The sequence below is a fragment of the Xenopus laevis genome, chromosome 1S (genome assembly GCF_017654675.1).
Source record: "Xenopus laevis strain J_2021 chromosome 1S, Xenopus_laevis_v10.1, whole genome shotgun sequence".
NCBI lineage: Eukaryota > Metazoa > Chordata > Amphibia > Anura > Pipidae > Xenopus > Xenopus laevis.
In genome coordinates, this window is record NC_054372.1 from 36,609,712 (window position 1) to 36,637,511 (window position 27,800).

The 27,800-nt window shown below is 37.0% G+C and overlaps 1 protein-coding gene across 1 annotated transcript in view; it reads left to right on the forward strand.

Moving 5' to 3' along the window:
- The window catches only part of vegfc.S (vascular endothelial growth factor C S homeolog), a gene marked incomplete at its 5' end in the record, with an annotated part of 84,200 nt that extends 56,750 nt beyond the window's left edge, over positions 1 to 27,450 (forward strand). Inside the window, 4 exon segments of the mRNA NM_001095814.1 lie at positions 13,110 to 13,311; positions 15,413 to 15,603; positions 26,786 to 26,940; positions 27,313 to 27,450. Coding sequence (NP_001089283.1) covers positions 13,110 to 13,311; positions 15,413 to 15,603; positions 26,786 to 26,940; positions 27,313 to 27,367 — 603 coding nt within the window. The 3' untranslated portion in view covers positions 27,368 to 27,450.
- Positions 27,451 to 27,800: the final 350 nt, after the last annotated feature.

The window sequence follows — 27,800 nt, forward strand, 5'->3', positions numbered from 1 at the left end:
TAGATTTATGTCCAACAGATTAGTAACTACTAATTGCAGGTGATAAATTAGTTTCATATTCACATTTCACTTACATCTGGGAGTGTAACCCTTCTCCTTTTAGATCAGTTTGTAAGGAATACATACCTCTCAACTGTCCCTTTTTTCATGGGACAGTCCCGATTTTGACAGCTCAATCCACAGTTCCGGGCTTGTTCCTGAAATGTTCCAACTTTCTCTTTGATCTCCTGCAGTTTAAGTTTTTAACTTAATTGGTTTTTGGCAGAGAGCCCAGAATAGATACTTAGATACTTTTGTAACAATCTAAGATAAGCAGGTCTCTTGGGAAAGCTTGGGAAGATTCACAGTTTAAAGGGCAGTTCACCTTCATTAGCAAAACTGTAATAACACATAAAAACCACAGAAATGTGTTCAAACTTTCATAACCTGCCAAATTTTGTAAAATGGGCATGGTAATTAGGGGTGTGGCCATAAAAATTGTCGTGGTCAAAAAAGTTGTTCCTCTTTCTTTTTCCAAAATGTTGGGAGGTAGGTGTTCTTACTGACTCAGGGTAGCTAGTATGTTTACCAGGTGAGTCCATTATTTTGCCCTTATCCAATGCGAGTCCATTGTCTTGCCCAATACATCAGTGAAGAAGCCAACTTAACGCTTTTAGCACTGCTATAATTTTTACCCAAATTCCAGCCTTATTGCGGCCACATTGTGGAAGTGCACAAATGCGGCCAATGTCCATGTGCATTCTCCATCAAAATGACTTTAGTGTTCAACTCTTTAGTACACTACAGGGCCTACTTATCATACTATGTAAAAGATTTTTTAAAAAACAGTGTAAAAAAGTGGGGGGAATATATCAAGGTATGTGTTTTATTTTACACTGCATTTGGCACCATTATTTTACACCTCTTCAGAAGTCGGTCTGGAAAGAAAACAAGTAAAAAACACAATGGATGAATGCCATATTTTCCCATCCCATAGCATTTTCAAACGGCTACTAACTTTTACACCTGACCTAAAAATCAATACAAAACTGTTTTTACGCATCAATGCCCAGTGATGTGTGTTGTATTTGGTTGCCCTTTTTTACACAGTATGGTAAATAGTCTTAGCATTTAAATATGTGCCCACAAGGCACGAAACACATACACTGTAGTGTATATTAAAATCCTTGTTTTTTTCAGCATGGGGCATATTAATTATAGCACACAAATAACAGATATGACAGGAATTATGAATAGGTATATTTTAATGAAGCCGTTATGATTCTGTGAATTGGTTGAATTTTTATTAAATGATTTGTGATTATTCATGGAGTGAGCTTTTTTGCAGAGACACTTGTTTAGTGAGACAACTAGTTCAGCAAAAAAAGGCTTTACAAGGAGGTGATTGCTTGGGGGTAAAGCTATTTGGGGAGATGGAAGTTTGGGAGTTTTCAGGTGTTGGGATGACAGAGGGAGGACAGGGCTGTCTGGAGGGAAGGTTTTTTGGAGAAAGCATTATTTCTGAGTTACAAGACTTTAGGGATCTGGAGCTCGTCTCTGATATATTTTACTGGATCCTTTGCTCTCTTGTCTGTTATAAATAACTTACATGCATTTGTTATGGTAACGTGTTATATACTGTACATAATACCTTGTGCATTCTTTTGCGTCGTTTTACAAGCATTCTATCATTCCTATCATTTATTTAACTGTGCTTCATTTTGCTATTCAGATTCCTCAGTAAATATTTATATATGTTCCTCTAGTGACGTAAAGCACAGTCTTCCATTTCTGATGTAACATTGTAACATATTACAGCTTTTCTTTGATCTTGTTGGCAGTTTTATTGTAATTAAAATGTTCCACATTTAAGCTTGGTGTTCCAGCATAACATTGGTTAGAATTGAGCGTGCGCCCCCTGACACTACAAGGAATGCTTATGAAATGCATCATGGCTTTGCTTTCTCCAATTCTATGACAATGCAGGATAATAATAGTTTTCATTCAACAAATATTTCTCCCACTTTAAAAGAGGCAAGTCGCTCAAGTTTCATGGTGATTATTTTTGACACAGTGAGGTATCGGTATTTATTTTAATCTCAAGTTTTATTTCTGGACATATGTTATTAAAACAGAGCCAGCCACAAGAAGGGACTTCTTTATAGGCTAACATTTAACCCCTTCACAATTTCCAGTCAGTCATCATTCCTTTTTCAACTGGTAGACAACTCACACCCCACCCCTTAATAGATATCTAAACCAGAAATGTAAACCTGATGGCACTGGCACTCAAGTTGTAGGGGGTTATTTATTAAATTCTGTTTTTTCTGGTCGGACTTGCCACAAATAAGGACTGTACATTTTTTGAAGATCCGGGCCCCCCTTACGGGTGCCCGAGCCGTACGTCTTGCCTCTGCGTTGCCGAATGCGGAAGTGCGAAAAGCCGAAGACGATGCGCTGAAAAGACCCGAAGTCACGAAGCGCCGAAAAGACACGAAAACAGCCGAAGCCGAAGTCCTGAAGCGGCGCAAAGACCCAAAGTTTTTTCTGTTTTTTCTGGTCGGACTTTAAAGGAGAAAAACACAATTTTTTCATAGAAATAAACCTCAAAACCTCGTGAAAATAGTACAAAAATTCGAATTGTACACATTTTTCGGATTTTCAGATTTTCCGCCAAAAAACTCAGATTTTTTTTTGCCTGAAAACCACAAAATCTTCGGATTATTGCAGAAACCCTGAGAAGATCAGGATATCTTTGGGACTTCTCCCATTGACTTATATACAACCTACTGGCACATAATAGCATTGCAAAGGGGCGATTTCCCTACGTGTTTATTACGTCAAACAAAAGGTTCACAATGTTTTGGGGGCTGGCCCCTTCGTCAAATGATCCTCACCCCCGAAACGTTGTGAACCTTTTGTTTGACGTAATAAACACGTAGGGAAATCACCCATTTTCAAAGCTAGTGTGTGCCAGTACTATACTAGTGGGGAGAGCCGTATCCCCCAAGGACTGAGCACCTAGCAACAGCTACTAAGGAGGGCCAAGGTGTGCAGGCGAGTTTGGTCTTACTCTTATATACAACCTTGGCAGGTCTGAGATGCTGGATTTTCAGATTGTGACTTTTTCTATCCTCGGGGTATAATAAATCCGGAAAAATTCAAGTTTTTCTTTTCCACTTAAAATTCAGACTTTATAGTCAAAAGTTTTTCGAGGTTTTTTTTAGTTTTTGGGTATTCTGACTTTAATAAATAACCCCCTTAGTGTTTTAAAGGCTCACAAATGCATTGCTGCCTTCTTATTAAATAATGAAAAAATTAAAACCTTACTGATGGGGGGGGCTCCGAATTGTTTCGATACTTTTTAAGTGAACTATGTAGAAAACATGACAAACTTTCAAAATGAGTAATTTATTTTGTAAAAGTAATGAAAAATACCTTATGTGAGGCTGGAGATTTGCACTCCATGTACGAGTATAGATTTTTAAAGAATTTTGGAGAGTTTGAAGTTCTTTTTCCCAGCCTTAAAGTTATCTAACCCTCAGCATCTATCAGATTTATGTGACTTATGCATGTGTCAGCAAATGCCTCTGACCTACTTGCCTGCCTAAGAATTGCTTCTTCCCCCCCCCCCACTGCAGGTCCCTCAGAGAATTGCTTCATCCGATAAATATTCAGACCATGAACTTCAGTAAGGCTGCTAGTTATCCATACCTGACCTGGAGGACCCCATAGGGTCGTGAGCAGCACTTGTGTTGCAAGCAGGAACACAGAGGGTATAACCAAATGATAATTACTTTTGGCCACGTAGCGGATTTGTATACTTTTGTATACATCAAAAACTTTTGAACTGGATTTTGTTTCACTTTAAATCAATTCTTAATTGATCCCAAATATTTACTGTTCTTTGTTTTCAAACATTGGAAAGTTGTGCTTACTGCTAATTTTTAAAAACATTAAGCAGGGGGGCAATGAGGCTGTGACCACAAAGTTCATACAGACAAATACAAGAAGTTATCGGCACTCAACCCAATAACAATATATTTAAGACATTGAAATATTCTGTGCCTTAAGCTACTAAAAAATGCCTTACCCTTTAAACAAAATGTGGATTGTTTGTCCATATATTGCAATATATTTAAAGGAAAATTAAAGCTTAACAAAAGAAGTTGCTAGAAATGTTGCACATTATGGTAAGGGCTTCTGTACCAGCCCAAGGCAACCACAGCCCTTTTACAGTAAAGATCTGTGTCTCCAAAGATGCCCCAGTAGCTCCCCATCTTCTTTTCTGCTGATTCACTGCACATGCTCTGTGCTGCTGTCACTTACTGAGCTTAGGGGCCGACTCACAATATACAGTACACATAGAATATAAATGTCACAATATAAGGCTGATTAGTAATTAATAGATAATTACTACATGGCAGCACAGAAACCAGTGCAACTAGCATCAGAATTTAATAATCAGCCCTGTAGCATCATCTAATATTACAGGCGAACCTCATTTTCTGCTTGATAATTTGTAATGACCCCTAAGCTTAGATTCTCAACAGCTGCTCAGAGCTCACTCATCACAGACACTTTCCAAGATGTTGAACCCCTGTGAAAAGTTTGAAGTCCTGGACCATTGCTGCTATTGAGACGCTGAAACGTTAGGCTGGTGCAATAAGTTCATTAGACAAAATATGGCATTTTAAGCCATATTCATTTTTAGGGTTTAGCTCTCCTTTAAGTTGGCCAACTACTTCAAAGCCATCCCTGGGCTACCCAGGGCTACACTCAACTTTCATCTGATTCTTTAAGAATTCAATGGCTTTATTATACATTTTACACAGGGACTACGTTTTATCTGAGACTTAAAATGCTGCTTTAAAGGTTAAAACTCCCAAACTTGGTTGCCTTTTTATTGGCCACCAATGGGATCATCTGACTTTGTTTTCAAACTCATTTTTTGAAAATCCCTTGTAATCAGGATTCAAGGAATTCAGGATCTGAGTCCAAGGTACCAAGTAGCTTGCACACAAGCATAAGAAGATCATAACAATTATCTTGTGCTGGCATGCTGAGTATATACATTCCAATATTCTTTTCTAAAAACAACATGACTAAAGATATGCTTACACTCACTAATATAAGTGTGTGGCAGCTTATTGGCCTGCCTTTCTTGAATCATATCTGACAATAAACACCAAAATATATAACAACAGGTTTTAAAATATCATCTAGCATGGACTGCGTTGGCACATTGATGCCATTCCACAACAGGTCACCGGAGGTCTACATAGGTTGCCATATCAGGAAGAGATCTGCTGATTTGGTGACTTCATTGCCAGCTTTTGTCAGCCAATGAAAACAAATGTCTGGTGGCAGAGATCTATAAGGTCTCGCGCTTTACATTTTTCTCTCCTCCCTCACACTTTTCCAAGTCTTCTTCAGGTATATACTTAATTGTGTTGAAATATAATGTAAAATGAATGGATAACTCCAGATTCACAATGAAATACAGAAATGTACAATTGAACTTATCCCACTGGTAAGGCTATTTTAGGGGCATAATATCTAAATCAGATAGATATCTGTCTAAGGAAGTGGGCAGGTTATTCCTATGGTCCAGGAACGTGTTTTGATGTTTTATATATCTGCTTTCATATCATCGTGTGCCCTTTCAAACACACTCCACAGGATATAGTTTTATTGGAAACTAGTGAAGAAATATTGGTATTTTGTATGTCAGCCCTGCAGCCTTGTCCTCTTTCAGACGTATATAATTAAAGGGAAATGATACCCCCTAACAATGTAGGTCTCTATAATAATATATTGAATAAAACAGCTCATATGTAAAACCTGCTTCATGTAAATAAACCATCTTCATAATAATATACATTTTAGTAGTATGTGCCATTGGCTAATCATAAATAGAAAATTACCATTTTAAAAAATAAGGTCCACCCCTGGGATGCCACCCATGGAACATACATGTTGGAGCAGCACTATTAGCTGATGCATTTTGAATTTTTTTTTTTTAATATCACGTTGATGAACTATTGGTTTACCTTTTGGGTCATGCAAATTAAATATGATACATTTCACCAAATAGTAATACCTAATAGGCATTTGGGAATACAGAGGGCCATGGGGTACTTTCTCAATCTTTACCAGTACCTGGGCCTGCCTTTTGTAATTTCATTTTAACATAGATGAATGCACTTTCTTCAGTACACCTCTAAAACTCCAGATCCAGCTGCACGTCCCCAGTGTTTATATATTTTATGGGTTTAGATATTGCCTGCTTGTAAACTTTTTACACAATTATGGTAACCACTTGTATGAAATTGCTACTCCAAAAAATGGAGCATTCAAAACCTTATAAATTTCTACTGTTTTCAATGGTGGGATGGAGCCGTGCAGAGACTTTTATAGTTGTCAACTTTCTCATGACTATTTTTGAGCATTTCTTGGGGATCTTTTGCCCCTTTATCAAAGGTTTTCATTTATATGGTTTCAGAAACATATTAGTGGTTCAAATGGGTTAAGAGGTGGGAGTAAAAATACCCAAACTTAATTAGATTTGTACGCTAAAAAAAAACAATCCATCAAAAAATCAAAAATTGCATAATTTAAAAAGAGTGGCTGGCCATCCTACTCACTGTATATTAGTAATAAATACACATTAGCAGTTAAAAGATTATATCAATAGCCCATAAAACATTCATCAACAGTAATATTCATCAGTGGCAATTATATATTAAAAAAATACCCCATAAAGTTCATAAATAGTTCATTAACACAGCAGATTGAGCAGATTAGAATAATATTCTAGCAAAGTATTTTACAGTATGGTACTGGTTTATTTATTGAAGTACCATATAATACTCTGCTCTAATAACTGCTTTGAATACCAGATGTGGAAAGGAGAAAATTCTAATGCACAAATCTGTGTTAATGAACTATTTATGAACTTTATGAGGGGTTTTTAACATATAATAGCTATTGATGCATTTTACTGCTGATGAATGTTTTTATGGGGTATTTATATAATCTTTCAACAATGCATTTATTGCTAATATAGTGTACTATGAGTAGGCTGGCCAGACACTGTTTTCATCGAATATGTAATAGATGCCATTATTGGCAACGCCCTGGTATTTGTTACCATTTTGTGGACGGTCCTATATAGGGCTCCTTTGTTTACTTCACCATTGGATAGTTACATAGTTAAATTGGGTTGAAAAAAGACAAAGTCCATTCAGTTCAACCCCTCCAAATGAAAACCCAGCATCCATACACACACCCCTCCCTACTTTCACATAAATTATATATACCCATATCTATACTAACTATAGAGTTTAGTATCACAGTAGCCTTTGATATTATGTCTGTCCAACCACTCTTAAAGGCATTAACTGAATCAGCCATCACAACATCACCCGGCAGTGCATTCCACAACCTCACTGTCCTGACTGTGAAGAACCCCCTACGTTGCTTCAAATGAAAGTTCTTTTCTTGTAGTCTAAAGGGGTGGCCTCTGGTACGGTGATCCACTTTATGGGTAAAAAGGTCCCCTGCCATTTGTCTATAATGTCCTCTAATGTACTTGTAAAGTGTAATCATGTCCCCTCGCAAGCGCCTTTTTTCCAGAGAAAACAACCCCAACCTTGACAGTCTACCCTCATAATTTAAGTCTTCCATCCCTCTAACCAGTTTAGTTGCAAGTCTCTGCACTCTCTCCAGTTCATTTATACCCCTCTTAAGGACTGGAGTCCAAAACTGCACTGCATACTCCAGATGAGGCCTTACCAGGGACCTATAAAGAGGCATAATTATGTTTTCATCCCTTGAGTTAATGCCCTTTTTTATGCAAGACAGAACTTTATTTGCCATCCCAGAATCGAGGTCCCTGCTCACCTTCTCATAAAAAGAAATGAAGTTAGTCTGGCAAGATCTATTATGCATAAAACCGTGCTGGCACACACTCATAGATAGAGCCAGATGGAACAAAGCACACCCTGATGATGCACACATATTCTTTACTTACTGTATATAATACAAGATAATAAACCCTGGCATTACCCGTATGTGCTACCCCAAACCACAAATAGCAATCTTATATAGACAAAGCATCTGTCGAGGGGGGGGGGGGCAAGAAGCAGCTAAGATATTGAACAACAATAATTCAGGCACTCATTTTTTACAAGTAATAAGTATAAATGGTGTGTAGAGATATGACTTATGACTTTTTAACTTCCCATTTATTCTCACTACTGCTTGAATTTGTTGATGGTTCTCATATTTAATTGCTTATTGATGATAATTTTTTACTTACTGTTAAGCAATGCTGCAAATGAGAAAAATCTTATATCGGTACTTACCAAAACTTTCCACTTGTAGCTTTAAATTCTAAATAGTACCACATAGCATCTCCTGAAACACCCTTGTATATGATATTACTGTTCAGGAATGCCAGCTCTTTCTTATATGCATGACAAGGAAAAGGCTTGCAGGGAGTGGGTTAGGGCCAGCAGATGGTAGAGTAGGGATTGGGTGACTTCCAAAAATTGGTATGCATTTACATGTTTTTAGACATAAATATATAAATACATGCTTTGATCTGTAGCTGTTGGAGTTGGAGACCCCCCCCCACACACACACACATTTCTGCCTCTACTGACAGTGTTGACTATGACATTGATTTACTTTCAACCACTCAATAAGGTCAAAGGGAACTACACCCTATTTATATTCAAGGTTTATTCTCCAGTAACTAGACCATAAAGAATTATATACATGAATGGAGACTGTTTTCCTTTGATTAGGCATTTATACGCTATTAATGTCTCTAATTATGTGTATTATGGGAAACTAGCGAGAACAATTTAATGAAATAGAGAATAATTAAGGAGTCTGTCCATGATTGCAGAGAAAACAAAAGTACAGAGGGCAGAGTAAACTCCTTCAATGGGGTAGTACAGAGTGTATGATCTTGTGGGATAAAATCTAGGAATGTGAGTAAGAGATCAATTACAGACATACCTAACATATTAAAAAAAATGTTGGTCACTATTATGATTCTTACAGGCCAATTGCAATTAGCTTAATAACAGCCCTTTTGGGGACCACAATTCTTAATCACAATATGAGACAAATTTGGTTATTTCATTCCATTTAGTATTCTTAAACCTTAGGGGGTTATTTATCAAAATTCTAATTTATCTCATTATTTTCTGAAATATACAACGACCAAATCCACACAGGTTATTTTCCCTTATTTATCAATACATTTTCCCGAAAAATTCCAGTGCAGGTAAAAACTAAAAAAAAAAACTTAAATTGTATGAAAATTCAAATCGTATAATTTTTTTCGCATTTTCTGCCCCAAAAAACAAATTTTACCAGCAGAAAACTACGAAATCTATTTTTACATGAAACCAAGTGCAGACCAGGTTATCTTCAGGACTTCTCCCAATAACTAATATATAACGTCTGTAGGTCTGAGATGCCGGATTTTTGGATTCTGACTTTTTCCATCCTAGGGGTATAATAAATCACAAAAAAATCGGATTTTATAGTAAAAAAACAACTCACATTTTTCTAGTTTTTGGCATTCAGACCTTAAAAAATAACCCCCTAAGTGTCGTGACTTGTACCCATTTACATGTTGTCAGCTGATATCAGTAACCACAGCATATCTATTTATAACACATATTAGCTTGTCATAGTAAGGGCAATCAACATGGCAACTCCCTTTCATGCCTTACATTATACTGCCTATTAATCATATATATGTTAACTAATTATTCATTTTATTTATTTATAATTATTATATAATTTATTATATAAATATAATAAAGGAGGCCATCCACAGGCAAATAAAAGCTGCAGACTCAGTCCTAATAGAGAGGTTGTTGTCCCTTTGCTGCCCCATGCTGTGGTAGAAGTGGAATTATTATATCAGCAACAACTAAATCATTAAATTGAAAGGACTCTGGTCCTTAATGAGCATATATTCTGGTTGTTTAATATATGAGAGAATATTTTACATTAAAATAAAAATATTTATATTTCATTAATAGAGAACAGCTTGAAGTCACCAAGCCAAGCACATGGAAACAGCTGAAAACAGACATGTTTATAATGTCAGACCTTCTGATATGTTTCTATTAAAGAAAACTGAAATCTTATAAATGGTTTTAATGATTTGAAGTAGCAGGGTCAGAGAATTCCATAGCTCACGATCCTCCCAAGGATGGCAGTACAATACATGACAGAAATTGTTATAACGTTTCATCGCCAATTCAGAGCTTGCACATTTTCCAAAAAAATAAGCATTTTGACCTTTTCATACTTGTTGAGAGGGACATGTGGAGGAAAAAGTGAAGCCCCAGCAATGGCAATAAACTGGATCAACATCAGGATGTAATTTTTCGGAGCAGATTCATTTTTCAAAATCAACCAACTGGCGTTAAGCAGACAGTTCCATTTGCTGAGAAATGACATCTGGAATGCACAAACAACCCTGCTAATTTTATAGTTAGAATAGCAAGAAAGGTCTCCGTTTTGGCCACTCGTCTGCAGAATGCATTTTTTTTTCTCTGTTTGGCATAGTTTAAATTCTTGCCAATTATACACAGGGCTTTAAATAGCATTAATGCAGACACATGAAACAAATTTATTAGGGTAGCCTTCGCTGTGATCTTTCATTTCAATCTGGAACATTGTGCAGAGAAATACATGACTTGACAATGATCTCTAAAAGGCCATGTCATTCTCATAATCATTTCTGTAAATTACTTTAGCATGGCAGTGCTGCGTGCATGCCAGAAATGAAATACTTGCTGAATGCAACAAGCACTGAGAACTCCATGAGTTCACCTGGAAATGCAAACTCTAATAAGAACCAACTGGACAACACTGCCTACTTAAAGGGTAACGAAACCTTGTTTGTAAAAAGGTGTTTATTCTTTGATCCACTCCCTTTAATAAACGTATTCCATGGAAAACCCCAGTAAAGTGAGATCTTGTTTCAACATTTTTTGTTTAAATTGATCACTATGGAAAATGGAAAAGTGATATTTTAGAAAAACCTTGTTAATGATTTCCATATGATAGATCAAATCTTCTTCTCCCATGGTGACTCTACAAAGTCTTGAAAGCAGAGGTACATGACAATGTAATCACAACTATTGATCATGTACAGTGGTATAGTGTTGGATTATCATATTCCATAACAGACACTTACTGCCAGATGTGCCAGCTCAGAGTTTGTTTGTTTTTTAAATTAAAATGTTGGTGGTAAAGTGTTCCCTGCTCACTCCTCTCACAATGCCCACACTATACATTTTTCTGCTGGCACACGAAGTTTATGGAATGGTAGATGAGCCTTGGAGTAAGAATTATGGAAATTTTTGCAAAATTTTGCAGCAAACATGATGTCTATAGACTCCAGTGGGTGAAAAAAATCGTTGTGCGAAGTGAAACATGTCAGATTCACCCATCACTAATTATGAGGCTTGCATTTGCCCACTGGCATATTATAAGAGTAAAGTACCTTTGGGATATTAGTAGAGTAAAGTAGCTTTAATTATTAGTAGAATACTTTTTATTAGAACATGCCATTTTGTGCTAAAGTGTAAGCCTTTGCACATTCCTAAAATGAGTTCTATTTTTTTCTTTTTTCCTACTTTTTTCAGTTTTAAGACCTACTCTGAGGCATTTTAGAGCTTTTATCTCACCCGAATAATCACAACCATTGAGCCAGTCCAAACAAATTATATTGTAACTTGTACATTTATATGAAATTTAAGGGCTTGTTTATCAAAAATTGAAGTTGGTAGGTTTTTTTTAAAATAGAATGCTTGCTTATTTATGAAAAAAATCAGAATGTAAAAAACGTGATTGAATACAATTGTGAAAAAACTCAAATTAAACTTGAAAATCTCAAATTTAAAAAATGTTTTTGATTTTGCCTAGGACAACTCCCACTTACTTCTACATGACCTTGCCAGCTTTTAGATGCCAATTTATTACATTCAATGTTTTTTTGCTTACTAAATACAAGACATTAGAGTTTTTAAAAATATAATTTAAATTTGTGAGTTTTTGTTAAAAAAAATTGAATTGTGGCAAAAATTATAATCAACCCTTGATAAATCACCCTCTTAGTTAATGCAGAGCTGCATATGCTTCAGCACCTCTCCCCCCAAACAATGATTTTTTTTAATGTTAGCTTGTAGGCAAACACAATCTGGTAAATCATCTAAAAAAATAGGCCTATTCCTACCTGTTACAAATACAAAGGCAATCGTAATAGATACTACAAAATATATTTATATGACTGCTACTGTTCATACCAGATGCTTATGCAGGGCCCCATAGAAGTTGTTTGTCTGTGGGGCCTCCGATGAAAACAAGTGCATAGTACCAATATTTTTGTCCACACCTATTATATGTGCTACACAAAAGATCAACTAGCAGGTAGGTAGGTTTTGCTAGGAAAAAAAGACTGCAGTAGATGGATGTTGTTGTTTTTTAACTCTTTGTATCACAGACAGCACCATCCATGAATGTATTTTCTTAAAATGCCTTTATTGAGACATAGGCTCTTGACCCAGATAAAACACAACGTTTCAGACCTGTATAGATCTTTTTTTAACCACAAATGTACAAATTATTTTACTGAAAAGCAGGGATTTAACTATAGAACATCTTCCGCATCTTTGGTTTTCTTTGGATCCTCTTCCTTCCCTTTGGCCATTTACGGAGTTTTGTGGCACGTAGTTGGTGCAAATATCTGACCGACTCCAACTGCGCATGTGTCAAATAGCTCAGTATCGGTAGTCCTTTTCTTAAGAAAACCGAAGATGTGGAAGATGGTGCCCTAGAACTCTGTTGCGCTACTCTACATTGTGTAGGTTACACAATTTGTGTAACTTGACGATACATAGCAGGGCCCTCATTTGGATCAAAAATTTCCCTTTCTTCCTCTGGCAGCAACCTGAATAGGTTGACCCTAATTTGTTTAACACCTGCCCATATATCTAAAATATATTTGCCTATTAACTATGTCATGTTTATTGCTAATGCTATAAATTAGAAGTTGTAAAGCTAAACTATCTTTATTTTCTGTTTGAAAGGATCAACCAGGAAAAGAACTGGAAGAGCAGCTGAGGTCAGTGTCCAGTGTGGATGAACTGATGACTCTCCTCTACCCCGAATCCTGGAAAATGTTTAAGTGCCAGCTACGACAAGGAGGCACCACCGGATTTGACACCAGGAGGGATGACAGTTTTAAATTTGCAGCTGCTCATTATAATTACAACGCTGACATCTGGAAAAGTGAGTTAAGGAGAAGTGCAAAAGTGGCACATGCACATCCACTCATCATGCAAATCAAATGCAGTAGAACCCCAAAGTTACATTTCCAAGGGAACCACACCAAATCAGCATAAATTCCAGGAATATAGAAAGAAAAAAGGCAGCTTGCCTGAATGGGACTCAAAATATGTAAATTCCTGGCAAATATAAAATGCAGGGACATAAAATTGGTATTCTACTATATTTAGTCAACAACAGTAAATAAGGTTGTTTCAGAGGCGAAGCTCAAGGTATTATAAGGGAATGGTCTGAAAAAAATGGGGTTCATTCCTCACTGCTGAACCAAAGTGTTTTTGTAGGTCATATTTTTTAAAAGATAATTGATTAAAAATGTCTGTTTTAGAATTTTGTGGTACAGGTATGGGCTCAGTTATACGGAAACCTGTTATCCAGAAAGCTCTCAATAACAGAATGGCTCCCATAGACCCCATTTGATAAAATAAATCCAAAATTTACAAATGATTTTCTCTGTACTAATTAAACAGTACCTTGTAATTGATCCAAACTAAGATATAATTAATGCTTATTGGAAGCTAAACCATCCCTTTGGGTTTATTTAATGTTTACATGATTTTCTAGTAGAAAACCCAGGTCCCAAGTATTGTGGATAACATGTCTCATACCTGTACTGGTATCATGGTACTGGTATGAATGTCAGTTAACTCTTTGAAAGGGATCTAGCAAACAAGAAATACGCCAAAAGATTGTTTATATTTAGCTAATTTAAAGTGATACTGACACTATTTATCAAAGTCCGAATTTATCGCTATATTTTCTGCTACAAACGCCCATCAAATCTGCTCGGGTTTTTTACACTTATTTATTATTACATTTTCCCGAAATTTGCTTTGCGGGAAAAAATCAGATTTTCATGATTTTTTAATCCAATTTTCAAGTTTTTTTCAGAATTTTCTTCTGAAAACTTCAGGGTATTGCACGAAACCCAACGCACATCAAAAAATCATTGGGACTTCTCCCATTGACTTATGTGCAACCTCGACAGGTCTGAGATTCCGGATTTTCAGATTCAGACTTTTCCATCATCGGGGTTTAATAAATTCTGAAAAATTTGTGATTTTTTTAAAAGTCTGATTTTCTAAAAAAAAAAAAATCACAATTTTTTTTGTGATTTTTGCATTCGGAGTTTAGTAAATCACCCCCTTATAGAATACTTTTCAAAATATATACCTATAAAAGTTACGCAATAATCCGAATAGACGGCACTTCTGGGCTGTTTTTATTGTAGCCGGTAGCTGATCACACACCTAACGCATTTCGGGATAAAATCCGTTAATCCCTTAATTATTGAGCCTATGATTAAGGGATTTTATCCCGAAACGCGTTAGGTGTGTGATCAGCTACCTGCTACAATAAAAACAGCCCAGAAGTGCCGTCTATTCAGATTATTGCGTATGATACAGTGGGGACAATGGAGATTAAGCACCTGGCATAGGGAGAAGTCTGCGGTGAGCTTGAGCGGTCTCTGTTTTTGTTTTTTTAACTTGCAGTACTTATAAAAGTTATCTATAGGTCATGTTGATCGTTTTTCGCAAATACAGAATATCAGGCTTTTAGCAGTAGTTTCAAGAATATCTAAATGAACATTTTCAGACAATTAAACTTCAAGTTGTGTTTCTAGGAGAGCAAACTGGCATACTTCCCCACATTTCACCCTATCTACCCTTGAGGTTTGCTCCCAGCTAATGTTCTGTGCCCACTATTGGGTACTGTCTCACAGTTTTGGAATGACTGGTCTGGGGTGTGCTGCTGCCATGTGATGTATGGGGGACAGGCAACTGTAAGGTGATCAAAGAAAAAAGAGAGAGAAAAGAATACTGAAAAGGAAAGGGAAATGAAAGCAGATACAAGAGAATGGGTAAACTAAAAAGGAAATTGTGAGAATATTGAAAAAGGATGATTACAGTTTGAACTGTCTCTGTTAGTGAGTTCTTGAAGTTCTTTAAATGCTTAAGTGTTGTCTCCTGGCCATTGTTAACACATTCTCATGTTTATTGCTTTAGGGGCTGGATTGAAACTTTTATTTATCCCTATACTCTGGCAGGTATTGAAAATGAGTGGCGAAAAACCCAGTGCATGCCCCGAGAAGTATGTGTGGACGTAGGAAAAGAATTTGGAGCACCAACAAACACCTTCTTTAAACCCCCATGTGTATCCGTCTACAGATGTGGGGGCTGCTGTAACAGTGAAGGGATGCACTGTATGAACACCAGCTCGACTTTTATCAGCAAAACTGTAAGTTTTATTCATGACCCATATCTACTTTATAGGGCATACAACACATTCTCAGTACATTCTCAATTACACAAACTTTCATTTTCTTTACAAGGAAATGCTTCATTTGTCATTGATTTGCACCCTTCTGAAGATCAAAAGAAAATTAAATGGTATTTGTAAATTTTTCATCTTCCTTCACTGCTAAATGTCAAGCTATGCTAAGGTCATTTTAACCGCTGTAAAAAAAAAAATATCCAGAATCTTGGATTTACAAATTAAAAACCAGTGTACTTTATCTAGTATTGCCCTGAATTTTTTTGTTGAGTGGTAACAATGATTAGGTAAATCAGGTATTTTGCTGCTGCTGAGCTCTAACCCCCCTACAAAGCAGAATCACATTTGACTGCTGAAGTTTTTCCTGATGATCACGAAAATGTTGATAAATGGAGAAAGATCAAAATACTGTGAATCCTTCTGGATTCCACATTTCCATAGCTGATAAATCTTCCTCATGGTGAGCAAGTAATTGGTTTTAAGTTTATAAGCATTTTTGCTGTTCCTCTTCTTTTACAATAAACCAGTAACTCAATTGCATGTTGTTATATTACCTTTATACAGTATTCATTATACTTATTTATTAATTTATTTTCAAAATGAGTGAGTCAATATCTATTACATTCATTCTCTGCCCTGGTAACATTTTCATGATTCTTTTAATTGTCTTGCTGTATTTTACATTAGCCTTGAACTGGCCACACTAAGGGCCCCATTCATTAAGTTCTAGTGAAGGAATAGAAGAAAAAAAACTTCAAATTTTGAAGTGTTTTTTTGGCTACTTCGACCATCGAATGGGTTACTTCAACCGAATCGAACAATTCGAACTAAAAATCGTGCGACTTTTCGACCATTCGATAGTCAAAGTACTGTCTCTTTAAGAAAAAACTAGTTCACCACCTAAAAGCTACCGAGCTCAATGTTAGCCTATGGGGAAGGTCCCCATAGGCTTGCCTAACTTTTTTTGGTCGAAGGATAAACGATTATTCCTTCGATCAAAGTATTTGCGCAAAATCCTTTGACTTTGATATTCGAAGTCGAAGGATTTTCATTCCCCAGTCAAATATTGAGGGTTAATTAACCCTCGATATTCGACCCTTGATGCATCTGCCCCTAAATCTGATTCCCAAGATATTCAGTATTGTAATCCTGAAAGAGCCATAAATTAGCATGGCAATTAATGTACACTGTGCCAGTGCTGTAGACTCTCTGTTTCTGGATTTATGTTTAGATTACACAGCATGCCTGGGAACTCACAGACTTGCTCACATGAAATTGGCCAGCATGCATGATTCACTTTATACTTGTAAATATTTCAAAATAAAGTGCCTTTCCAATAAAAGTAGCTTTTTAAAAAATATTTATACTTTATTTGCTATATCACTGACACATTTACACATCACTTTACAGAGATTATTTAACATTAACAGGAGTCCCTGCCGCAGTAGAGCTTGCAGTCTAAGGTTCCTATCACATGCACACACTAGGGTCAGTTTTATCAGGAGCCAACATTAACGTATGTTTTTGGAGTGTGTAAGGAAAAGCACAGGGAGGAGGTATAGGGTATCTGTGCAAGCAGGAGAATGCAAGATTCTTACCTAAATATAGTAATAGAAAATTTTGTCTATTGATGCCTTATGGCTTGTACCCAGTGCTTTTAGTTGCTTAATTGCTACCTTGAGCTGTTACTCTCCTTCACCAAATAATGCACCAGCTCACGGTATGGTTTGTTGAGTGCTTTACCACCATTTTTTGCCATTCCTCCAGGCATCCCACATTAGGTTTGATGGGTACATGTGCAGTACAAAATTCTGCACATGAGTAAAATGAGCATCAATTAAAACTCGGCCCACAACTGACCCTAACCCGGTCCAGCAGTGCCCGCACCTGACCCTAACCCTGTTTCATTTATATACCTGCACCCCACTGTGATGTCACAGAAAAGGACGGAGCAAGTTTTGGCATGAGTGCATAAAAAAGTGTGCATGGAGGTGTAATTAGGGCAGTAGAAGGTTGTGGGTGGACTTAGGCTAAAGTTCAGCCTGCACCCTCCTGCGGCCTGAAGGCTTTGTGCACAAATAGGCCCAAACCAGCCCAACCCACAGGTAGATCTGCCCAACCCACGGGTAAACCTACGGGTCCTGTGGACTTTGGGATAGCCTGCATATCACTACTGCACATGCATTCTTCTAGGATTGGTGCAGGGACACCTGGAATGATGAAAGAAAATGGTGCAACCCTTAATAAACAGTACTCCAGTCTGGTGTATTTTTGGAAGAAGATGAGGCTCCAACCCAGGGTAACAGGTAAGCAACTGTTATCTTTAGGTGGTGCCTGTATGCGATTAGAATCACTGGAGGATGCCTAGTATCTTTGCGCTGGTGGAAAAAATTGCTTCCTAAGATATGTTTCTTTGCAAGGTTATTTTATAACTAAACATTCTTTAATTGCCAATAGAAGTTTACAGTTTTTATCTGTGGAGGTTTGTTCGCACTGCAACATCCAAAGATTAGCCTGAACAGAAAGCTAAGCAATAAAAATTAATACAATGGTGGCCTAATAAAGCACCAATTTCTTGGTGGCAAATTACTGAAAATACTGAAAGCTATACCTTAGATTTTCAGAATGTAGCGATGGACCATGGTCTGTTTTGGTTAACATACTTCTGCATGTGTGGGATGTTAACATATGACAAGGGGAAAAAAATAGTGCATAAACTCTAGCTGTAACTCATCCCAAAGCTTTATTGACCCAGGGCTCATCACCTGGATCAGTGTAATTTGTAACAAACAAGGGAAAGTTGTGCTCACCACTAATTCTTAAAAACATTAGGCGGGGGTGCAATGAGGCTGTGACCACAAAATACTTATAGACAAATACAAGAGTCCTCTGCACTCAACCCATTATCAATATATTTAAGACAGAGACATTTTGTGCATACTGCTACTGAAAAATGCCTTACCCTTTAAACAAAACAGGGATTGTTTGTCCATATATTGCAATATATTTAAGATGGCCAATTACGTCAAAGTCATCCCATATCTGGCCAGTCCTATGCTCAATTTTCATCTGATTCATTAAGAATTCAATTGCTTAATTATACATTTTACAAAGGGACTAAGTTTTACCTGCAACTTACTAGCTGCTTTCAAAGTAAAACTCCCAAACTTGGCTGCTCTTTTATTAGACACCAGTGGGATCACCTGACTATAGCTGGGAAGGGTGGGAGCTACAACATGGAGCTGGTCACTGCTCCTGTATAACTATAACAAACAAGGAAAGTTGTGCTCACCACTAGTTCTTAAAACATTAGGCGGGGGTGCAATGAGGCTGTGACCACAAAATACTAATAGACAAATACAAGAGGTCCTCTGCACTCAACCCATTATCAATGTATTTAAGTGTAATTTGTCTATGTGTGTCAGCATTTTTCTCACCTGTGAACAACTAAATAATTGGATCCTGTAGAAACACTGACCACTGTGTAATACAACTATCTTGTAATCTACCCAGAGAGTAATCTACCCAGAGAGTGGCGCTCATCATACACATTCTATGGGTAAAATAATTTATATACATTTTTTACTTAAAGAATCCTGGCACTCTGTCTAAAGTGATATGTCCTCAGTTGGAACACCCACTGCTCAGTTCCTTACGGTTTCTGGAAACAATGTCAACACAATAACTATTCACAGTCAATGTACTAGTGCACAGGTCATTACCACTGGATTCAGGAACAGTGGAATCATAGAGTAAGATGGCATTTTACAATTTGGCAGCCTAAAATAAAAGGCTGGGTTTGGCATATGACAAGAGAACACTACCTGCCTGAATGCATAATGCTGATGGTAAAGTTTTGCAGAGAAGACATAATGGTCTGGGGCTGTTTTTCTTGGTTAGGGCTCAGGTCCCTGGTTCTGTCGAATGCAAACCTTATGGTTACATTGTACAATGACATTCTTGACAAGGGAGAATCAACATCACATTAATATATATCCTTGGCAGAGTACATTTTTACTTACTCCAAAACTGCCTACAGCTACAGTATGTGAACATTTAGCCCATGGACATATCTTAGTATGTTGGCTGTTCCAGTCTGCAGTGTGTACTTGGCATATGATTACACTGTATGAGTTTACTGCCCAATGTATTTATTTTTTTATACTTACATTTTTTACAGCACAAAATAAAATGCACAGTGTTTGGATTAAACTTTTGTTGGTGGACTTCATGGCAGTAGCAATTTGCATGTGGAGCCGAGAGTGGTGACTAAAGCATTTTGGTATGTTACTCTGAATCCAAACAATTTTAATCAGTGTATACAAACTACTTTCTAATAACTAGTTCCACATTAAAATTCCAAAAAAAAAAGTGAAGAGGGCACAAAAAGCATTTACCAACCCCTGCAAATGTAATTCTTAACATTTGATTCTTGAGGGTAGTGTATTTTCCAACTGTTCTTTTGGCTGAGTGGAAGAAAATCCCAAAATCTGATGGAAAGCTTTTTCAGAAGAGTAAAGGTCCGACTTCATATAAATACCATTGGTTTGGTTGTTGAACAGGCAGGGGTTTGGATATTTTGGCCATATAGTGTATGACATGGCAGCGAATCACCTATAACTGCCTGTGGCACTCCCTTTTGACTTTAATGGAAACCACCTGACCTATGTGACTTTAACATTACGCTTCCCCTACAGCTTTGGTATGAACATAACTCACTACTAAGAAAGGTGATTATTAGTCAGTCTTTTGAGATAATTGATCTTACTTTGATCCAATTGCTTAATTCAGCCAACATGAAACAAGACTGTTACCATAAATTTACTCTCCTTGTGAACACACAAAAAGTGGCTATAATTCTTAAAAATTAGTTCAGATGTAGGATTTATTAATTCCATAATTTGTAATATTGTAATAATTTACCTTATATCCCAGACAGAAAACTGCACCAGACACATGCGAGGAAGCAATCCTCTACCTTCCTTCTTTCTTTATGTGGTGTGCATGGGCAGTAAACTTTAACAAAAAAAAATGGCTTTTTCGCTCTACTGCGCATGCGTCTACCGCATGATTTTGAAGAAAGAAGAAGGGAGGAAGAGGATCACTTGCTTGCATGTACCCGGGCTGTGCAGTTTCATTGCAATCCTTGCCCTAACATGCTGCATCCCCCTTGGATTGGAGCTTTCATTCTTTAAACCTTAAACCATAGTTTAGTTGACATCAACTACTGTACTTTTATATAACTGTAGCGAAAAGACAAATAAACAAAATGACGAATTGTTTGATGGCAACTAAGCACTTAACTATGCCATATTTCTGAATATCGTGGATAATATGACTTTAAAATGTGAGCTATACTTTAAGAGAATTATGGTCAAGGTATTGTGGAGCAGATATTTTAAATAATAGCTATGGTATCGTTTTCCGTTTGAGTATGAAATAACATATTTTCTTCACAATTGAATTAGTCTGTTTTCCTCCAGATTTGCAGTTAGGCTAGTATTAACACATCTCCCCCCCCTTTTTTTTGTGCTTGGACTCACGTGAAATTCTGTGCTTCTGCTTAGGTTTATTTTTATAAACGTTGTTTTCCAGACCATGAAAATATTTTCCGATGTATAAATTCCAGGCTGTCTTATTCGGCATACTGAATCAATCACAGTCAGAGCACTTAAATGATTTATTTTATCAGTGTTTATCAGTGGTACATTTTTGTATCATGAAGTGATAATTTGCCTTTTACTAAGTATAATATTTTTGTGTATATATATATATATATATATATATATATATATATATATATATATATATATATATATATATATATATATATATATATACACATATACACATACATATTTATTTACACAATGCACTGTATACATACAATATTTCAGAAAATGTATTTGCTTAACATTCTTGGAAAATGGCATCCATTTCACCTGGAACTTAAGCAAATTCATTTTCTGTACAGGTGTGGGATATATTATTCAGAAGACATCATTTCTTAATGCTCTAATTTTGAATCCTTAAAGGAGTAGTTCACCTTTAACCTAACCCTAAAAATATTTTTGTGTGATGCAGACAGTGATATCGTGAGATAAGTTGACATTGGTTGACATTTTTTTTTTGCTCTCTTGTGTGTTTTTTTTATTAACATGCTAAACAAAACTGTTTAGTATTTCTGCAGCTTCCGCATCATCAAATTTACCCTAACAACCAGGCAGTTGTTTTGTGATACAGTGGCAGGGCCAGAACTAGGGGTAGGCAGAAGAGGCACAACGATGGGGGGGGGGAATGAGCAGGTGCCAGTTCAAGAGTCTTCTGCCTAATCGTAATCCGGATTCACTACCCTCTGCCGCTTTTGCCTCCTTCCTCTGTCACTCTCCCCTTCCTACCCCTCTCCTTCCCTTCCTTTCATTCCCCTTCGCTGCCCTCCTCCTTCAATATGGCACATGCACACTTCTACACGCACGTGGGCGGGAAGGGTTAGCCGTTCGGGCTGCCTAGGGCGCCCAGTTGGCTCTGTCTTGTACAGTCGCTCTAGTTACATGTATATGGCAAATTGATCCCAGTATTTTATTACAGAAGCCTCAATATCTTATAAGTAACTTGCCAATATATGGCCCCAGCAATACACAAAATTTTAAGACACATCACAACACAGTTGCCTCAGCAACGTATTACATAGTGGCAAAGCATTTCATCACACAGTGACCCCAACACATATGGCACAGTAACCCCAGAATTCCATCACACAGCCATCCCAGCATTTCATGAACATGGGCATCAGCGTATATAGTACAGTAACCCTTCCAGGCCTGGACTGGCAATCTGTGGGTTCTGGCAAATGCCAGAGGGGCTGCTATAAGGTGCCATAGAAAGTCAGTATTTAGTGGGCTGGTGGGGGCTGTTTGGTACCTCTGTGTACCTGAAATGCTAGGGCCTATTTTAATTCTCAGTCCGGGCCTGAACCCTTCTATACTGTACCCTAGCATTAGGCTTGTCTGCATGGGCTTTCTCTTTGTACTTCGGTTTTTTCCCACTGTGGAAAACATGCATGCATGTAGCCTGTAAGCTCAACTAGAGCATGCTCTTCTGAGTGTGATGGACAATCTCTGCGCAAATGTGTTGAGACATTAATATGTTGGCAAAAGAAAATTATATTAAATAGTCCTGGCGTATTTCAATCCAAGTCATGATAAGCCACCTAATCATGATTTGTAAACATGTGGTTGTAGGTTTGCAGCAATAGCCTATAACATTTCCTGTTATCCCACCACTTTCCTTCCTACCCCTAACACCCACTCTATCCTGTGCTCTCCACTTAAACCCATTATCCATTTGTCTCTCAGTTCCCAGCCTTCACTTCACCACCAATGAGCTGATCAGTAAAAAAGCAATTATGATGTCCTCTTTACTGGAAAGGAGGAAACCAACTGTGGTGTAATTATGTGAAGTTTGAGCACCGTTTATATCAACCTTGTATATACTGCATAGGAAAATGTAAAATAGGGACAAATAGAGATTGTAAGTCACAGGTTCTTCATTTAATAGGCTCTACAAGTCAGCCTGAAAAGCCATTATTAAAGAAAAACAGCGATCACTTTGCTCACCAGAAAAGTCATTTGTCTAATAATAAACCACTTCAAATGCTACGTGCAGCTATTATTCGTTTTTTATTAACAGTAGGCGCATTAACATGAAAAGCTAAGAGGGAGTTTCTTGTAAAACTGTCCTGACTGTGCTTTGCTATATCAATTACTACTCGCTCACAGCTTGGGGAAAGATACTGGAAAAACGATAAAACATTATTAGGAATAATGTTACAGTCATGGGGAATTTCTGTGGACAAATACTGTATCCTTGTTCAGAAGGAACGTCAGCATTTGTCTCATAGGAGATTTTAGGACACTGCTCACGTGTAATATATTTTTAAATCATTTAAATTAAATATAAAGAGAACAATTCTGGAAGTGGCAATATGTATAACAGATATTGGATTGCATATAATTGTACAAATATTTTATAGCAGCATTTACACCAGTGTCCTTCATTTTAGACTAATCTTTCTGTTGCGCTTCTTTCTGTTTTAATATTTATAGATATATTTCCAGTCTTTAGAAGCACATTTTAATAACACTTCCACCTTTGTGCCATCCTTAGCTATTTTCCTATGTGTATGTGTGGGTATATTTCATCTCTGGTCTTTGTTATCTCACTTCCTTCAGCACAATCTCATTCTTGGATTCCTTTATTAATAGTTTCCTGTTTGGCTCTGGAAAAAGATGATGAGATGCAATTAGCTGAAAAGTGGGAGTAAGCAAACATTTTGCTTTCACTCTGCTGCAATTTCCTCTGACATAGGTTTTTACTTGAGTCACCGGGGCAGTCAAACTAACCGGCACACCCAAACAAACTTTCTAATACACACTAATATAGCTTTGTAGGTGACTTTCTACATAGGGGCATGTATTGCTACAACCAATACAAATTTAGCATATACATTTGCTATCATGATTTAGACAATGTTAGACCTAAGGGGGTTAGTTCGAATGCTAGAAACGTGAAAAAAAATTTTTTTTCGGGATTTATCATACCCCGAGACTGCAAAAAGTCCAAATCTGAAAAGCTGCCATCTCAGACCTGCCAAGGGTGTATATAGGTCAATGGGAGAGGGCCCTATCCTATTTGGAAGTTTTCGTGGTCTGCACTGGAAATAGCCCGAAAATACAACTTTTTTGGGCAAAAATCTGAAAATTTCAGACTTTTCAGGAAAAAGCTTGAAAAAAAAACGAATGATTCAGGAAAAAAAATCTAAAAAATCATATGATTCGGGTTTTGAGTTTTTCCACTATCCGATTAAATCGAGCTTTTTTTAACAATAAATAAGGTCAAATTGTGGATTCTAGTTTGGTCAGATTTTTTTAAATTAAATAATCAGAAAAATTTGGAATTTGATAAATAATCGGTAGTGCTCATTTATCAACACTGGGCCCATTTGCCCATTGGCAGTAACCCATAGCAACCAATCAGTGATTAGCTTCTTTCAGTCAGCTGCAGGTAGATCAATGAATGCAACAATTTGGTTGCTTTGGGTTACTGTCCACAGGCAAATGTGCCCAGTGTTAATAAATGATCCCTGTTTCATAGACCAGGGCATCTTTTTCCAATACTATTTTTTTTTACTCTATATCCCTGTGGTTATGGGGGAAGTATCACTGACCTCTATCACTCATCTGAATCCTTAATCCTTGATGCAAAATTATGCTCAGTAAGTCATTGTCCAAATTAAATGATGAACCAATACACAAGACAAAAAAAAAGCCCTCCAGAATATTTAGGAGCAGTTCTCACCCTAAAAATGTATTATCACCACTTTGACAATTTGTTTTTACTTGAAGACTAGAACTAAAGTAAGCAAACTTAATGTATGTTTTCAGATGAACCATGCAGATTTTGGTGAGTGGGACGGTCTCCTGAGGATTTCTGTAACTTTTAAGAATTGTCAAGAAAATTTTTCTAATTTCAGACAAAATATATAATATAATAATAATAGAATATAATTTAGGTTTGACTTTTTAGACATTATCATTTTAAAAAACACAAAAAACTCACCGCTAACTTCTCCCTCTGCCAGGTGCTCAGTCTCCAGTATCCCCACTGTATTGCACACAAAAAACTAGAAATAGACGGCACTTCTGGGCTTGTTTTATTGTAGCCGGTAGCTGTACACCTAACGCGTTTTGGGATGAGATCCCTTAATCATCTTAATCATAAGTTTATTATCATTTTAGTGCATTTCTATTTTTAATAAATGAGTGGATTTTTTTTTTCTAAATCCTATTTTCCCTGCCTTCAGGTTGACAAATGGCGACTTTGGTCATGTCTTATGCATCCATCTAGCCCCTCACAAACTGGATCATCTCTCAGTGGCGTATCAATAGAAAAAGCAGACCCCACGGTCACGGGGGGCTTGGGAACAGGGATCCTGGACCGCGGGGTGTGCTTACTCTATAGCTACTCTACTTCCAAAAAATGTTGATGCTCAGCAGTGAGCGTGTGTGAGTTTGGAGGGTGTCATTTAGGTAGCAGCATGAGCCTGGCCCCTCCGAAGATTTTCAAGCAAGGGGCCGATTCTTGTTACACTGCTGTCTAGTTACACTGCCAATATTTGGCTCATGATTAAATCTACAGCTATGTACAAGTTTCTCTATTACATAGTTCCCTCACAATTCCTTAACACAGGGAGACAAACACAAAAAGCAGTGTTCAGACATTAAATAAATGATTGTAAGACTGCATGATGCATATTCTACAAGGATATTTTCTGCCAACTATGTTATTGATGGAACCAGCTGTCTGTAGCAGCTTATTATCTTCCTCTGTGACACGAGCCTAATAGGGTAAAGACAAGGACACCTATTTTTCATTTATCTCAATATGCATGTTAACCTGAGCACAGCCTAAAAGGAAGCCCTTCTAAGGGTAAGGCCACACTAAGCGATAGCGCGGCGATTTGACTCGCCGCGACTTTTCGCCGCGACTTTTAAACGGCAATCGCTGGCGAAACTTTGGCGCTGGCGTCTATGGGGAATCGCTGCGTAAAAACACACGCGGCGATCTTTTTTCTATTGTCGCTCGAAATCGCCTCGCTAGGCGATTTCGAGCGACAATAGAAAAAAGATCGCCGCGTGTGTTTTTACGCTGGCGATTTTGCGCGATTCCCCATAGACGCCAGCGCCAAAGTTTCGCCAGCGATTGTGGATTAAAAGTCGCGGCGAAAAGTCGCCGCGAGTCAAATCGCCGCGCTATCGCTTAGTGTGGCCTTACCCTAAAGGAATCAGGCATAAGAAACTGATGACATACTTTGAAAAGTTTAATTATCTTCCGGTATATTATCGTCTGTGCGTTTACGCAATCCTCAAGTCGTAAGTGTCACTCATCATTTTTAAAATGTTTTTTATTAAACTTTTCCTGTGAGCTCAGTTTATATATATATATATATATAAATGATATATATATATATATATATATATATATATATATCTTTATGTTTCATTTATTTTCCTTAGCTTGTTTAGGGTTGTCTTTGTTAAAGTTGTTGCATTCTGAAAGGCCCATTCTGTTTCTTCTCTTTTCCTAGCTGTTTGAGATTACAGTCCCGCTATCTCAAGGACCAGTAAAACCAGTCACAATTAGTTTTGCAAACCATACATCCTGCCGGTGCATGTCTAAGCTGGATGTTTACAGACAAGTTCACTCCATTATTAGACGATCCTTGCCAGCCACCCAGTTGCAGTAAGTATCAAACTAATCTTGGTTTCTCACCTATAAAACTATTTGGATTTTTCTTTAAAATATTTAAAGATATGTCACGCCATGTGCATCTCAGACACTGGCAGTCATATTAAAATGGACATTGTGTATACAACATCATAAAAAGCACCAGGAGATGTAAGAATCCCATGTAAATGTGAAGACAGAACTGAATACTGATTGTGTTTTCTATAAAACATTCAATACATTTCAGAAATGATTATGGTTTAAGACATTTTATGATCTTATTGTCTCTAGAATTTTCTTTTCTGTCTTCAAGCATTTTAGAACAAAATTGTAGAGTTTAATGATAAGAACACTGTACACTAGTACAATTTGTTTTAATATGTATAGGTATGGGACCCATTATCCAGAATGCTTGGGACCTGGGGTTTTCCGGATAACGTAATTCTCCGGATCGTCATACCTCATCAAAGGGCAAATTTTGTGAATGTTAATTTTTTTAAACGATAATAAATTTGATTTTACTAACAATTGTATGTTATTATAGTATATTAATAGTATAATTTAAACATCTAAAATGTTATCAAATAGTCCCGACCCGAATTCAAACTCAAAAGAAAAAAAAACTTGCAGATAGTGCTTTACATTTTTTCTCCCATTGGAGTCTATGGGGACATCATTTTCATGTTGAAACTTGGCGAAAAATGTAAAAAGTAATTTTGATGTGCAACAATTTTTACATGTGCAACAATTTTTACATGTGTGACTCTATTTTCTGAATGGATTAATGTCAATATGTGTCAAAATAATTTTGACGCACGACAATTTTTACAACTTTTTTGTTGCAAATTTTTCCAGCAATTTCGAGAAAAAATTTG